The sequence below is a fragment of the Coffea arabica genome, chromosome 6e (assembly GCF_036785885.1).
Source record: "Coffea arabica cultivar ET-39 chromosome 6e, Coffea Arabica ET-39 HiFi, whole genome shotgun sequence".
Classification (NCBI taxonomy): domain Eukaryota; kingdom Viridiplantae; phylum Streptophyta; class Magnoliopsida; order Gentianales; family Rubiaceae; genus Coffea; species Coffea arabica.
In genome coordinates this window covers 62,790,205-62,805,966 of record NC_092321.1, presented here as the reverse complement: position 1 = coordinate 62,805,966, position 15,762 = coordinate 62,790,205, and the positions used below count along the sequence as shown (strand labels likewise).

Genomic DNA, 15,762 nt, shown 5'->3' with positions numbered 1-15,762 from the left:
GTCGCGTTGATAGACTTGTTTCTCTATCTGGCAGTATCACATGCCCCTTCTTCCCAATGCATTCTCTCTCTCCTTCTTTTTTGGACAATGTTGCTCTGTTCTTACCCCTTGTACAGGAGCGTGTTGAGATATCCGGTTCTCTTCTTACCAAGCAGGGAGTCTCGAGCCTCGTTCTCTCGCGTTCTCTGGGTTACAGTGGTCCGGACGTTTGGTTCTCCTCCTCTTCTCCTCCGTTGTGAGTTTTCTTCTTCTTCCTTTTTTTTTCTCCTTTCCGGTGAAGTACATCTTCGTTGTGAGCTTTCTGCCTGAAGGTGATGTTTTTGTCCTGTAAGGACTCGTAGATTTGCTTAATTTTCTAGGTTTTATTTTATTTAATTGCATGCTTTTCTGCATTTTCTTTATTAGGAAAAAAAATTTTCAGATAATTTTTATGAGTAAATATAATTTTTAGATGATTTTTCTAGTATCGGGTAGTTTTTGAGAAATTAAGAGCGTATACCGGATGTGGGACCTGCTAGTGCGAAAAGTTTGAAAAAATTCGGCCTGTTAGGTTAAGTTTTGGATACTGGGTTTAATTTACCGGGTGTTAAGAGATAACTAGAGGTTACTAAATGGATTGGTGTGAGAGGACAAAAGGATAGTCATGTATTAATTATAGTGACAAGTGTCACTTGGAGACTTGTTCTTACTTTTTGACTACTATTCACCCTTTTACCATTTTACTAAATAAACCAAAAATTGGTCAAAAATCCTCTTCATTTCAAGCTATTGTGGCCGGCTCTCTTCCAGCAATAAGGAAGGAAAATCTCTCCAAATTTCTAGCTCTAATCTTGTCCAATCTTTCAATTCCACCGTTTAATCTTGTATTTGTTCCATAAAACCCCTCCACTTAGTGATTGTGAGGTGATTGGTGAAGTTGTTTGGAAGGCTTAGGTGGTTAGTTGCTTCCTTTCTTGCTTTACAAGGTGAGTAGCTAAGGGACTTCTCTTTTCTTTCCAATAATGCTTAATTAGTGACCTATGTGAGTTGAAGTGATGATATTAGGTGTTATTTCATGATTTTAGTGAGATTGATGACATTTTTCTATTTAATCATGATTTTTCTGTTTACATATGATTATTATGGTGTGGCTTGGTATGATGGTTGGAAATGATCTTAAATGAAGCTAAAGGGTGTAAGTTGTGGCTAATTGCGGAAAATTTTCGCATTGAAAGGAAATTCTGGAATTTAGGGTTTCAATTCAACCCATTCTGCCTGGTACTGTTCCTTATAGTTAGAGGCCGAATTAGCCTTGGGTTAAAACATGAAAGTTGTAGGGAATGATATTTTATAGTTTCCTACAAAATTTCAGACCAATCGGAGTAACGTAGCTTGTAAAAAGACTGAAATACCCCTGCTGCCCTGTTTCTGTCCGAACTTGGTAATCAACTTTGGTAATTGGTTAATTTGATTGGGAATGCTACTGATTTGGTTGTTGAGGTCTTCTTAAGAAATATAGTCTGGTATCTTAGCTTTCGGATGGCTTTGGAATCACTTGAATTGAACTTAGGTAGCCTGACTTATGATGATTTAACCAGAATGCGGTTTATTAACCTGTTTTTGCGGTTCTGGTTTGGTATATTGATCTTTTGACCTAGTTGCACTACAAACTGGATTGAGTGGCCTTCTTCAACATTGTATCCCTTTCTATTAGCTTCAAAACGGTGTATATTGTACATCCATCCGATAATCGTAGTGCTGGTTGTGGCCAATACGCTTAATGACGGCAAAACTGTTTTTAGGTCTTCGAGCTTAACTTGCATTTCCGGATTTTCCTTAGCTTACTTTAGTACTTATACGTGCTAATGAAGCCTTATTTTCGGTAGTATGTGGAAATTGGTTTATAACTTGTAATAGAGTCTTATTGTGCCTATTTGAATATTTTAGGGCGTGACGGTGATTAAAAACGCTCGTGGGGCGGAAGTTTATGAAATATCATTTGCTTGCTTGGTGAGTGTACTACTCACTTGCTTGTTACTATGTGGCTTTGCTATACTTGCAATTGATGCTTTGAATGTTACTTGCACTATAAATGGATTAAAGCGAGAGTGTACTTGATCACTCTTACACTTTATGTCCTCTATACGACTGTTTACTGTATTACTGGATGGTATATGAATACACTGAATTTGGTGTCGTTTGGACGAGTATCCACGACCATTACTGTTACTACTGAGTTCAACCCTATTGGTAGTCGATTGAATCAAGCCGGCGAGGGCTTGGTCGTGAAAATTGACGAGCCATGGGAACTGTTATGTGGAATATTGTAGTATGAGACTCTCGATTCCGGTATATTCGAGTATTACCAAGTTTATACTGTTTGGAGTTCGGGCCCGGTAGGGGGATGTTGGGTGGAAGGAATGGAAGTAAAGTGGAGCTTACGGTTGGTTACTTTGTAAACATTGACGGAGGGTCAATGAAATCCGATCAAGTATACAAGCGAGGAAAGGGGCTCTTGAGAGCCGTCCGTATCCTTTTAACCATTTTGTTAATGTGTGATCTCGGTTGACTTCTTTATTGAACGTTTCATGCCTATATGAACTTAGTTGTTTGAGTGATAGTATCTCACTGGGCGTAAGCTCACTCTAATCCTTTTGTTTTCCTTACAGGAATATAAACACTTTTGGAATGGCTTTTGATAGTTGGTTGCCGAGTTGAGCTTATGTGAATGAAATTTTGAATAGCTCCTTTTAAGCAAACTCTAAGCGCATTTTGATCCAACCAAAAATGTTGAGTTGTAATTTGTAAACCGTACTTGTATAAACTTGTTGGACAACTTGGGTATGGTCTTTTGGTATGTAAATGCTAAATTTCAAGATGTATATGTTTGATTGATGCTTGGTTGGATTCTGATGTGTCGATTACTATTTATGGCCGACTCCGTTTTTATTTTTTTTTATTTTGTAATTTTGACTTGTTTAAGCGCGCTTGTATGTTCCGGAACGTTTAGACCGCATTGAACTGTCCCGTTAGTCCTGGCGAGAGTTGGGTAGGCAGTCCGCTAACCCCTTTGGTTCGCCTTAGGGGAAGGTGGGGCTGTCACATGTCCTCTGTTCTTTGTTTCCCTTCTCGAGCCGCGCAAGGAGTATCAGTCCTCTGTTGCTCGCGTTCTCTTGGTTTTAGTTGTCCAGATCAGCTGCCATCCGGTCGGTGCTCCTCCTCCTTCTCCATCGTAAGTTTTCTTCTTCTTCCTTTCAGGCGAGGTGCGGTCTTCGCTGTGAGTTTTCCTTTGTAATTTTTAACCTGGGGGCTGATGTTTTTTGTTCTTTTTTCCTTTGTTTCCCTTTTTGAGTGGCTCCTGTCTTGCTCTCGGGAGAGGTTCGCTCTTGCCAGCCGTTTGGTTCATCTCCTCCTCGTTCGTAGCAAGTCTTCACATTCCTTTCCGCTGAGGACCATCCTTCGTTTTGCCTTTTCTCTGTATTTTAAGCCTAGAATTACTATTTTCGTCCTTTGCTGCTTCCCTCCGAAGGAGGGTTACTGTTCACAAGCTTTTGGTCGTCCTCACGAGCCTCCCACGTGATATAGTATAAGGATTTCTCTCTCCAAACTTTTCTCTTATCTCAATTCTTTACCGATCCTTTCTCTTTTTCTATAGTTTCTGCTAGGGTTTTTGTGCTCTCCCTCTGTTGGTCTGCTGCTTCTCTTTGTTCTCAAAAAAATTTCTGATCTCTCTTTTCCTTCTCATTATCTTATCTCTTTCTCTTTCCTTTTATTTCCTTCTTTCCTTCTCATTATCTTATCTCTTTCTCTTTCCTTTTATTGATATTCATGTTTGCTTCTATCTTTTTCTTTAATATGATCTCAAGCAGATCTGCATTTTTTTCATTAGAAATAGTTAATATAGGATTAATGGTGAATAAAGCTCCATCGCCATCTTAGTTGGCTATTCCTATACTCAACATTGGTAATTCTATGATTTTACTTCCTTGTCTTTTTTTCTTTTTTTTTTTAAAAAAAATTATTGTAACTGATTTAAACCTTTCTTTAGAATGAAAAATGTGTTGCAACTAAAGATGATTAAAGCCCCATGCCTACAATCAGCAGCTAGCCATATCAAGCAACATGCTCTACCATCGGTAATCCCTCATTACTTCCTTTTTTCTTGAAAAAAAATTATATTATGGTGATATGCTCGAATTCTCCTTTTTTCTGACATTAAGCGGCATAGAAACAATGCACTTACGGAGTAATAATTTTAAGAAGTAGAAAAATGGGTTGTTCGATGGAATTTTGAAAAAAATGTTACTGCCGATAATGCTCTGTTTGACGCTTGAATCAACTATTGTGTATGACAAGAAAAAAGGCTGATATTTTAGAGAGAACGATTTCCCACAAAGAAAAAATGAAATTAAAGTCTGCACACTCAATTATTTCAAAATTATTATTTATGTATAGTTCACCTCTTTTCTATTTCTTGTTCGATATTTGGTAATTTGAGTGGTGGTTGTGATTTTGTGGAGTCTTCGTTTAACATCCATCACCTTGATTTGAAGGTGACCAAAATTCTTTGTTTGGTTTTTCTATTATAATTATTTGACCCCATTTGGCACAGATTATATTGTGTTTGCAATTCCTTATTCTGTATCTTAATTTTCCAAGGTGTTTTTTTGTTCTTTTCCTCCTGCACACATTGTGCTTGTGAGACGTTGGCTAGGTTTTACTTGAAAAGAATCTAAGATTAGGCATTTATTATGACATGACAGTAATGCTATATGTAGTTCACTTGCTTGAACCCTGACTTCAAGAAAGTTGGATGGTAAAGAATACCTATGTCAGGTGAAGTAATTCTCTAAAAAGCTTTTTATTTGATGTCAATCAAAATGGAATGTTATTTTCATGAATTGATTGAAGCACTTGCAATGTACTTTAATTTCTTTTTACTAAGTTTGCATATGTTTAATTTCATTTTCTATTGAATCACATTAGATTAGATAGATAGTCAAATCTAATGTGTCGGTTGGCCTGTGGTGCTTGTTCCCTGTGTTAAATTCTTTTTCTTTTTCTTTGAGTTCATTTTTTTATGTTCATTTGCTTTTTCTTTCTCACTTGATCTGAATGATTATGGTTTTGTGTGTTTTAAGTTTTATGCCAATTTTGTGTTTCTGAAATTCAAGAATTCTTGATTTATTGCTATAGAAATGTGCCTTGTAGGCTAGCTGTATTGAGACTATGGTAGATGGTGTCCAATTTGCTTGCAGATTTTGGTATTTGGCGTTAGTTTCTTGTGACCCTTTCTTTAATCTTTTTTCTTACTGATGTTTGAACCGTGCCTTGATTTTGTTTTTCCTTTTTTTTTAAATCCAGTGAGATAAGTCTATGATCGTCTTAGAGAGTGCTTTTCAAGAGACATATTTAAACTTCCTCCCTATTAAGTGTTCACTATGTGCAGGAGAATAACAGCACATGTGGGTGTTATTTACTTATAAGATTAATTACAAAACATGTTTTTTTTTAATTACAAGTTGTTCCAGATTTTCAGACCAAAGTAGCAGCAGTACAACTTTTTCACTTAATTAGTTCATGCTCTAAAGTTTTGGTCTTTTACTAACCAATTTTAGGTTCAATCTAGATAGCCACTCAACCTAATTTTTTGGTTTGTTGAATGCAAGGCCCAGGTATTTGCTCATGTATGCCCAAAATACAGGTTTCATTTTAGCTAATGAATCTTTAATTCACAGGTCTACAATGTTGCAGGATTACTGAAGTTTTGTTATGCCAATGGCTATCATATACATATTAGGAGATGAACACAAGGACTATAATATATAGAGGTACACACAGATCATTTTCTATGCTTGAGGTGATATATTGTTGGTTAAATGCCATTTGTTAGGTTTATTTAAATGCACATACTAGCAAAGAATGTTAGGTTTTTCTATGCCTCAACTCATGCCTTTATTTTGATATTAAGCAATTGTTAATGAATACGAAGTTTAATGAATCTGATTCAATGCCTGTTGTAGTCTACCAATTTTATAACATTATTTTTGCGTGTATTGAAGGTGCTCTTAGGTGATATCGATATTTTCCAAGCACTAAAGAGGGTCTGGCCATTTATTTTCCCATTTTTTTTTCTTTGAGTTGGACTTTCAACATATAAGACATAGAGCCAAAGGGGGTTCTACTGTTCCAACTTTGGTTCATATTTGTGTAGTTATGTTTGGTTGAGCATACACTATATTATTTAATTGAAAGTGAAATTCTATTTAAGAATACTGATTATGTATCTGTGTCGTTATGCTTGGTTGAGTATACACACTATAATTCTCCCTATTAACTTAAAAGTTAATCTTAACTTAATATTCTTCAATTTTATTAGTGGTAGGGATGAAATGGTAAGCGTTAATGAAATGGCTGATATGGTTCTCTGTTTTGAAGCCATCCATCCACATTGCACTGGGTGTTCATGATTGTAACTCAAATTACACTCTCAACAAGGAAAAAACTTGGTTGGGACTTCAACTATGATATTGAAGGTATTTGTATTGAACATTACATGGTCAGGCTTCATAGATTCCAAGCTAACTTTTACTTTCTTAAAACCTTGATTTCATTTGTTGTGTTTTTGGTTCTTCACTGGTATAAATAGGATGATAACTAACTGTTCCTTATTGTAATTTTAATAGGATGGGTTGATACTTACATCTAAAAAGGAGAAAGCTTATGGTGTAGATTTATCATGGGACTTCTAAGGCATTCAAAACCTAGGCTCAAGTGCAATTTGGCTCAGTTTGTGTTGCTGATGGCGACTGACGAGTGACCTCAAAGTTGTTTATGCTTAATGAAGTGAATTTCTGTTGCATGTAATCGTTATAGCAAGTGTCAAAATAGAGAAATGTAACATAATAGTCTTCTTTTTAGCTACTAAGGCAAACTGTATATGCTGCCTATGTGAAAAGGGTGCAAGTTTTCTCATACAATATGTATCTAGCTTTCTTTGACAAGTTTGTGATGATTTGAGGCCGTATATTAATTTTTGAAATGCTTGTCATGTTGTTGATGTGCATTAGTAATTGGCTTGTGTTATCTAACAAAGTCAATTTCTTTTTTATTTTTCAAATTATATTACATATTACAAATGCTTTATGGGCATTCATGATAAATTGCCACCGCGCAACGCGCGGTCCATGCCTCCTAGTGTGGTGTAAAGCTAGTATTACAGGTTCACAATGTGACAAGTTTGATCTTAAATGCTTAATGACATTATTGTCTTCAAATGTTTGTCTCTTGCTAGTGGCTACATTTTAAATTAGTATTCTGAGGATTGCCCTTTAATTTGATGTTGTATACTTGTATACGCAAATATGAACTTGTGAGGAATATAGATTTAAAAAAGTTGAGTTCCAAAGAGTAACGACGCTACATATACTAATAGAAAAAGACTTAATTGCAAACATAGGTCCACTCTAGTAATTTAAAGATGAAGTCATGCAAAAATGCAATCACTTCATCCTTAAACTACTATATGCTGATGGTGGAGAATTTTGGACCTCTCTACATACATAAAATGGTGTTTCTGTCTCTTTATTTAAAACCCAAAGAACTTTTCTCTTGGAATGTGGAGAAAAGTTGCTTTTGTTTTCTTCTTCTTCTTCTTCTTTTTGTTTTTTCTCAATGCGGAGAAAAGTTACATCCAGCAGCCTTTGTTCATCTTCAAATAAGCAGGATTCAATGGCCTAAACACATGAGCAGACTTAGATTCCACAATATCCAAATGCTTCTTCAAGAGATTCATGTAAACAATCCAATCTCCTTCTCTACTCACACTTGGCATAGGCATTACGTATCCAGTCTGGCCACCCCAATGAAAATGGTAGGATCCAAAATCAGGCATTCCCCATCCAAAATTCATTTGAGCCACTGGAAACCTTAGCCCTGAGGAAATCACGATTGCTTCTTCGTCTTCACTATTTTTGAAATAGACTGCTGCGGCAGCTGGCTGCGGTCGATGTTCCTCAACCCAATCAATCAACCCCAAGAAATGATCTTCCTTGTTTGCACCCTCTATGCATGCATGGATCATATCTGCCACCCCTTCAAGATTCATTTCCTTGAGGTCACATACACTTGCTTCAGCATATGGGATTGACAGCACATTCCCAAAATAGTTTTGCATGGAAAATTTTTTCTCTTCATTATCCCTCCCCTTTAGCCTTTTACGTCCATCGACGACAATGCCTAGGTTAACTTTTTTAATTTGTGCACAACTCCCTTCTGCTATGGTTTTCCACAGGAAGGCGCTGAAAGACTCGAGTTTCGTCCTTCTGCATCCATTGTAACTAGCCATGGATTGAAGTTGTCCGATTTCTTTCCCTTCTATGTAGTAGATGCGACTCAAGAGGCGATCATCGCTAGCTTTCGGCTCTTTTGGTGGTGGTAAAGATGACAATAATACGTATAAGTCATCGATTGCTGCATCGTAGGTAGTAGGGCGTCGGGGATTCAACATTGAGCGCCTGAGGGATGGTGCAGTGTAAGTTGCAGTGCCTTTTGCTTGAGCAATCTCTGCCCATGCTGTAAAGAACATGTTAGCAGAATGAGCATCTGCTACTCTGTGATCAAATGTGCATCCAATCACTAGGCCACCACATTTGAGTTCTGTGACCTGTATAACAAATTAAGTTGATGCATTGCATCTGTTAATCTCATCCTAGGAAACAATACAAGAAGGAAATTGTGACAAACAAAAAAAAAAATTGAAAACTTGGCTTGGTAAGTCTTTTACTTGGGATATGTGTTTCCATCACTGGCAGTGTGAAGGCTTGTTTTACATTACTCGATTGGATGCACCATGCATAACTTCTATTCAAATTATAAATTCACTTTAGAAATAAGGTTGTTGATATGGAAAAAAATAAGATGAAATAGTAACTAACTTGTTTTAAGGTATTCACCACCTAAGACATTATAACCAAATGAGATTAAAAAGAAAAAGGAAAAAACCAAATGAGAGTTGCATGCATAAATCTATTCAAGTAGACGAATAGGACAATAAGATAGTATAAAATTAAAAAAGAAAAGTAGAAAAGAGAATTATATAAACATGGCTAGTGTAGAAATGATATGTATACAGTACACAGTATAGCATTATAAATTTACTTAGTATATTGGCCCGCAACGGATCTTCTGTCCCACACCCTATGCCACTCTCTGTGCCACTTTTTATTATATTGCTATTTCTCTTACATAAACATCATGTTTTAATTCTTTTTTGTTTCCTTAAGATTCAATAACTATTAATTAAGTAAAAAATAAATACAACAGTTTCAAAAAAGTAATATATAATAGAAAATTAAAAAATACAGCAGAAAATTCATAAAAAAATGTCATTTTTTATGCATTTTGATTTTTTTGAGTTTGTTAAATTTTGTGTATTACTCAATTAATAGTTATTGGATCTCAAGGAAACAAAAAAGAATTAAAACATGATGTTTATGAAGGAGAAATAGCAATATAATAAAAAGTGGCACAGGATGTGGGACAGAAGATCCGTTGCGATATTGGCCAGTGTATTAGGATGGTTGTTAAATGCAGACAAACATGTTAGAAAACATAGAGTTGGAAACATACCAACAAAAATAGCTATTCCTTATTAAAATCTAATTGGCTTTAAAAATGTTGATTGAAAAAGTAAAAAGTAAAAACAAACAAGAACTTTTAGTTACAAGACCAAGTTATTTGACTTGCTCCAAAGTCATTTAACTTTGATAACGACATACAATTTTGTTGGACCAACGGCCTTTCGTCTCATCCTTATCTGAATTAATTAACATCATATCCTTTAAGAAAGCAATGACGTTATCCTTAGATTATGTTGAAGAGTCGTAGCAAATTTTTTTGGTGAAAGTGATAACAAATGCAGAGGATATTTTCGTCCTACGACATAGTCTTGTCCAATAAATTAGGGTCACAAGAGCACTGCACATAGGACGCGTCCGACAACTGACCGGCTCCGAAGATCTAGTGACAAGTGGCGCCAGTTTCGGCGCCCTAAGCATTTTTAAACTTACACATCAACCCAAATTTCATCTCATCCGAGTGTATCACGCGCAACTGGCCATTTCATATATTTGAAATCCAAATAGTACATAAATTTGGCACCTTACACTCAAAATATATTTGGAGTTCAAATGCTATTTTTACTCTATATGTTTAAGGAAAATTTTATGAATTAATCTTATATATATTAATACTATATAAACTATCACAGTTAAATATTTGACAATTATATAAAATTTAAATTAGTTATCAAATATTCAACAATAATAATATATGTACAATCAATATATATAAGATTAATCAAAATTCTATAGATATAGATTCTTTTTATTAATTACTACTAAATCACATTTTGTTTAAAGTTACCCATCTTTAACTTTGACCATTGGCTAAAACAATAATATGACAGCCCAAATGTCATCATCACACCATCGGCTCTATTTGGATTCAGACTTTTTTGAAAAATAATTTTTTCATTTATAATGCTACAGTAATACACAAAAAATAACTCTAAAAACATCATATCCATACAATATATAAAAAATAACTCCAAATATACAAAAAAAATATACAACTACCCATCACTCTCCACCACCACGGCCACCACCTCCACACCCATGACCCTCTCTCCTCTCTCCTCTCTCTTTCCGCCCATCTTTCCTTCCTCTCTCCTCCATTTTTTCTCCTCCTCTCTCTCATTCTCCTTCCTCCTTTCTTATTTCCCTTTCCCTGCCTCCCAATTTCCTTCCCCTCGACTGATTGCAACCTTCCTAATCACGATTAAATCTGGTCGCAGCCTCGGTCGTAGTTAGAGTGGTGGCTAAAGTCGCAGCTACCACTCGCAAGCGAGAGAGGGGTTTGGGGTTGGGGGGAAGGAAGGGAGGGGGAGAAGGGAGAAGGGAGAGGAAAGAGGGAGGAGGAGGGGGAAGGAAATAGAGGGGAGGAGCAGAGGAAGAGAAAGGCGAGAGGGGGAGGAAAAGGGAATGGATAGTGGTGGGTCGTGTAAAATTTTTAAAAAAATATCCCAAAAAAATTATAAATTATAAAAATATTCAAAAATATGTTTTAAAAATACCTTTAAAAACAATCCAAAAAATATCTACAGTAAAAGTTTTTCATATACACAGTTACAGTAAAATTTTTGACAAACACTTCCAAAAATAACTAATCCAAACAGAGCCATCAGTTGCCAGTATTCTTGGATAGAATTCATAAAACATACCCCGGCACGTCAGAAGCAAGAGCGAGCGTAAAATTTTCCTTAAACATACAGAGTAAAAATAGCATTTGAACTCCAAATATATTTTGAGTGTAAGGTGCTAAATTTATGTACTATTTGGATTTTAAATATATGAAATGGCCAGTTGCGTGTGATACACTCGGATGAGATGAAATTTGGGTTGATGTGTAAGTTGAAAAATGCTTAGGGCGCCGAAACTGGCGCCACTTGTCACTGGATCTTCGGAGCCGGTCAGTTGTCGGACACGTCCTATGTGCAATGCTCTTGTGACCCTAATTTATTGGACAAGACTATGTCGTAGGACGAAACACTCACTCAGATATTTTTTTCTAGACATAATTCTTTGTCAGATACGAGCTTCAGCAATACGTTTAATTATCTCCATTGTAGCAGAATGTTCCCTTCTTTTTTTTTTTTTTTTTGTGAAAATGTTGACATATTATTGTCCTCTTCTTTGAAGAAGCCATCAATAGAGTAAAAGATCTGCTGTTTACAGCGTCAAGAAACTCTTTCCAGTAGCCATCAATAAATTAAGGGTAAATTACATATGACCCCCTATAATTTTGCATAATATCAGATGACCTCCTTAAATTTTAAAATAGCCACACAATTCTCCCTTATTTTTATGTAAAGTGAAAAATGAACATAATGTATAATTAGTTGCGGAACAAAGGCAGGGCTTTTGGAGTTAAAACAACCAATTTTGGCCTATTTGACAACACTTAATGATTAAAAAATCTAACCATTCACTGATCTAAGTTTGAACACTTCTTGAATTCTGATTACACTGCAAAGGGATCAATTGCGATTCTTTATCAACTCATCAATAACTCGAACTCGTAACCTCTTAATTACAAAATTATCTACTCATTAATAATTCAAACTCGTGACCTCTGGATTACATCTAAATGCCTTAGCAATTAATTTGCACGATTCATTCTATCAGTCATTTTTAAACTTCCAACAAAGTCATTGTTAAAATTTCAACAAAGTCAATTACAAAGGGACAGATGTAGTGATTATTTGGAACCTTGAACTCATGAGAAGATAATGTTTGTCTTAATGGATACTTTTGTTACTCCTATGTTTTGCTAAACACTTGCCTGTTTCGAGAATCTCATACTACACTAAAGAGCTTAAACTCTAAAATGATAAAAAAAAAAGTAAACTAATGAAGATCAATAAATAATCAAGGGAGAATCTAAGTACCGTTAGTATGAACTATGAAAACAAAAAATGTCAAACTAACTAAAAAAGCAGAGGTCCAAATAATCCAATGCAAAGGAACGGAGCAAGAAAAACTCTAGTTGAAGGTTGAAATGATGAATTTCGGAGTGAGGACTGCCATGCAGGGATATGATCCGTCGCTAAATTCACAAAAAAAGGCTTAAAAAATTGAACTTGCATGGAGGGTTGCTGCAAAAAATGTTAAATAAAACAAGAGAAGTAAAATAAGGGGAGGGGGGCTGTTGGCTGGGGAATAGGGAATTGGATTTCGAGAGGGGAAACTATATATAGATGAAGAATTTCAAACATTATTACCTGAATAGAAAGCACTCCTTGCTTTTTAAATGGGACAAAATTTCCATGAATGGAGGTGTCAGGATGATAGAGATCAAGATCTTTTAGCTCAATATCAGCAAAAGCATCGAGAAAATCAACCCCACGATTGTTACAAAGAAGCTCAGGTTCTCCAAGGCGGTTTTGGACAACTTCTCCAGCAAAAGGATAGAAGGAAACAAGTGCTTGAGCAAGAGCTTTCTTGACGGCAGCAACCATGCTTTCAGTAGGAGTAGTCATGAGGTTTTTCTCAGGGATACTAGTAGTATCATTGTTTTTCTTGTAACAGAAGAAAACTCCTACATCCAGAGGAGGTAGGAGCAAATCTAGGTTTGACATGGGCAACCAGTGCTCTTGCGCTGAAGCTGCTGCAACTACCTCACTTCTCTTCACGTTTACTAGAAAACCACAAGAACCCATGATCTTGAAGATGAACAGGGCACAAAAGAGTAACAGAGATTACTTTTGATGGATGGATCATATAAGTGGTGTATAGAAAGTGTACAATATATAAGGTGGGGTGTTCGAGGGACTGACCTTTTCTTTTTTTGGTAGGTACCAAATGACCCCACTTTTACGTGCATTTTGTAAAAGCCTTTTAAGGTTCTTTGTGGTAGTTTTGTCTGGCATTTTCGGGTTTACCTTACAATAATGCAACTTCTTACTTTGAAAAAGAAAAAAAAAACTTGGAGGCAGACAATGTACTTTCGTAGTCCTATTTGCATAAAAATCAAAGTTAGAGAAGGACTGCAACCTAGGTTGCCTTCCGGTCAGCAATTGCCTGGATAGGTAAGTCTTGTGGATTCCCCCTTAACTTGAGTGAGTGAAACTCTCTTTGATGTGCATTGAGTTATAGTTAGATTATCCGCGTGTACTACTGTTTGTTGGAAACAAAAGAGATGGACTGCAACCTGAGCATTTATGGACGAGACAGACAGGTTCAAACTATCCTAAAAGTCACTGATTGAGATTAATGCTAGAGAAATTTTATAATATTGTTGAACTTAATTTGTTAGTTATCTGAAGTTACTTTAACAACTTTTCTACGAGTTACACTTACTAGTAGTAGTGATATACATCACGTCCCCTGGGATATAGCCTTTGTCTGGTGGTGCAAAAATTTATATTCTATTGCTGATATATCTATCTTGACTATTGCTAAAAAATCTATCATGTCTAGTCAACTGCTAAAATATCTATCATCATAACCAGTCTATTGCGAAATTTTTTTTACTAACTTCTATTTAATTTCACAATCATTGACAAGGTCTTCGTGTAGTGGTCAAGTCTGAAATCTCAGACGTAAAAATCTTGGATTTAAATCTCCATCTTTACTTTTTAAATTCTACTCCTTCCTTATTGAAAAAAAATCACAATACTAGAAATATAACCCTATAAAACTTCTATTTGCTGCCAGAAATATAGCCACATCCTTGCCACCTCACCTCAATTCCACAAGTCTCTCAATTTGCTTCCCAGCTTACCACCAACCTTGAGGAATAGTTGAATAGCTGCTTAGGCCCCTTTGTATTAATCAATGCTCCGGAAATTATGTTGTTACTTGTTGGGTAAAGTGTATTGTAGCCCATCAAACTATTTCGAATTTTCATCTTAACCATTAAATTTTTTTTTCATCTCAATTATTCTGTTAACTTGGACGAAATTTGTTGCACCCGAAAAGTAGGTGCATTTTACAGGAGCAAAGCTGACAATTTTCATATTTCCATTCCTCCTCCCCCAACTAGGGCTGCAAACGAGCCGAGCCGAGTCGAGTTTTGAACTAATCGAGCCGAGCCTCGACTAAATTTTACCAAGCTCGAGCTCGAGCTCGAGCTCGACGAGCCGGCAATTTTCAAGCTCGAGCTCGACTCGAATCAAGTCGAGCCGAGCTCGAGTCGAGCTCGAAAAAAATAAAAAATAATTATTTTATTTTAAAAAAAATAAATAAAATAATATTTTTTTCTTAATAAATAATAAAATATTAAGGATATATACGTAATTTTACTATGAAAATAAAAATAAATAAAAATATATAATATACGTAATTTTATTATTAAATAAAAAAAATAAAAAAAAAATATATATATACTCAAGCTCGCGAGCCGGCTCGCGAGCTAACGAGCTTAATATTCTGAGCTCGAGTTCGAGCTCGAGTTTGACTCGAGCCGGCTCGAGCTCGACTTGAGCTCGATTAATATCGAACTCGACTCGAGCTTGACTCGAGCCGCTCGCGAGCGGTTCGATTCGTTTGCAGCCTTACCCCCAATTCACCTCTTGAGTCTCTCACAAAACAACTGACCACCACACACAATTCCATGCTTTTCTCACACGCCACTCTTCTTTCCCACCTCTCTCGGCTCTCCCTCTCCCGCACACAGCTCTTCCTTCCTTCACTGATAGCAAGCACAATAGACATTATTCCACTTTTTCTTTCTTCACTCTCATCACACATAGACACATGCACAACTGTTTCATGTTTAAACACATGAAATTGGTATTACGAAATGTGGTGGCTTTGACTCTTTATTTTTGGGTTATCTATGTTTTTCTTGTAGATTGTTAATCTGTTTGCATCCTATGATTCATGAGGGTTGTTTCGATGTGTATTTTTGTGAATTTTGGGTTTGGTTTGGGCGAAAAAAAAAATGAAAGAAGACACCTAATTAAAAGTTGCACATGTTGCTATCTTCCAGTCATTTTTGGTGTCATTTTTTGGCAAATGTTGGTATTAGATTCTGCATGAAAAAGAAAGTGAAGAGTAGGATTTTGGTGTAATTTGGTGATCGACAGCAGGAGGGCAATCGCTCCATCACTTCCACTACTCGGAAGTAGCCATGGCTATTACTTGGACTGCAAAAAGAAGCCAAATGCCAACTACAAAATTGGAGAAAAAGATCAAAGAACCAATATTGTTGATTATCTAA

At 36.1% G+C, this 15,762-nt stretch overlaps 1 protein-coding gene across 1 annotated transcript; it reads right to left on the bottom strand.

Annotated features, from left to right (window-relative positions):
* Positions 1–7,666: 7,666 nt before the first annotated feature.
* Positions 7,667–13,258, bottom strand: LOC113696952 (coniferyl alcohol acyltransferase-like). Its single transcript, XM_027216330.2, has 2 exons — positions 12,821–13,258; positions 7,667–8,644 (listed from the first exon to the last, which is right to left on the bottom strand). Exons 1-2 carry the CDS (start codon positions 13,256–13,258, stop codon positions 7,667–7,669), a joined length of 1,416 nt encoding a protein of 471 aa, XP_027072131.1.
* Positions 13,259–15,762: the final 2,504 nt, after the last annotated feature.

What these genes read in the sequence shown, in the direction of transcription:
- LOC113696952 (XM_027216330.2), bottom strand. Translation starts at nt 13,258, where the DNA reads ATGGGTTCTTGTGGTTTTCTAGTAAACGTGAAGAGAAGTGAGGTAGTT. An exon ending in AAGGAGTGCTTTCTATTCAG is followed by an intron (nt 8,645 to 12,820) that starts GTAATAATGTTT and finishes TTTGTTATACAG; the next exon opens with GTCACAGAACTCAAATGTGG.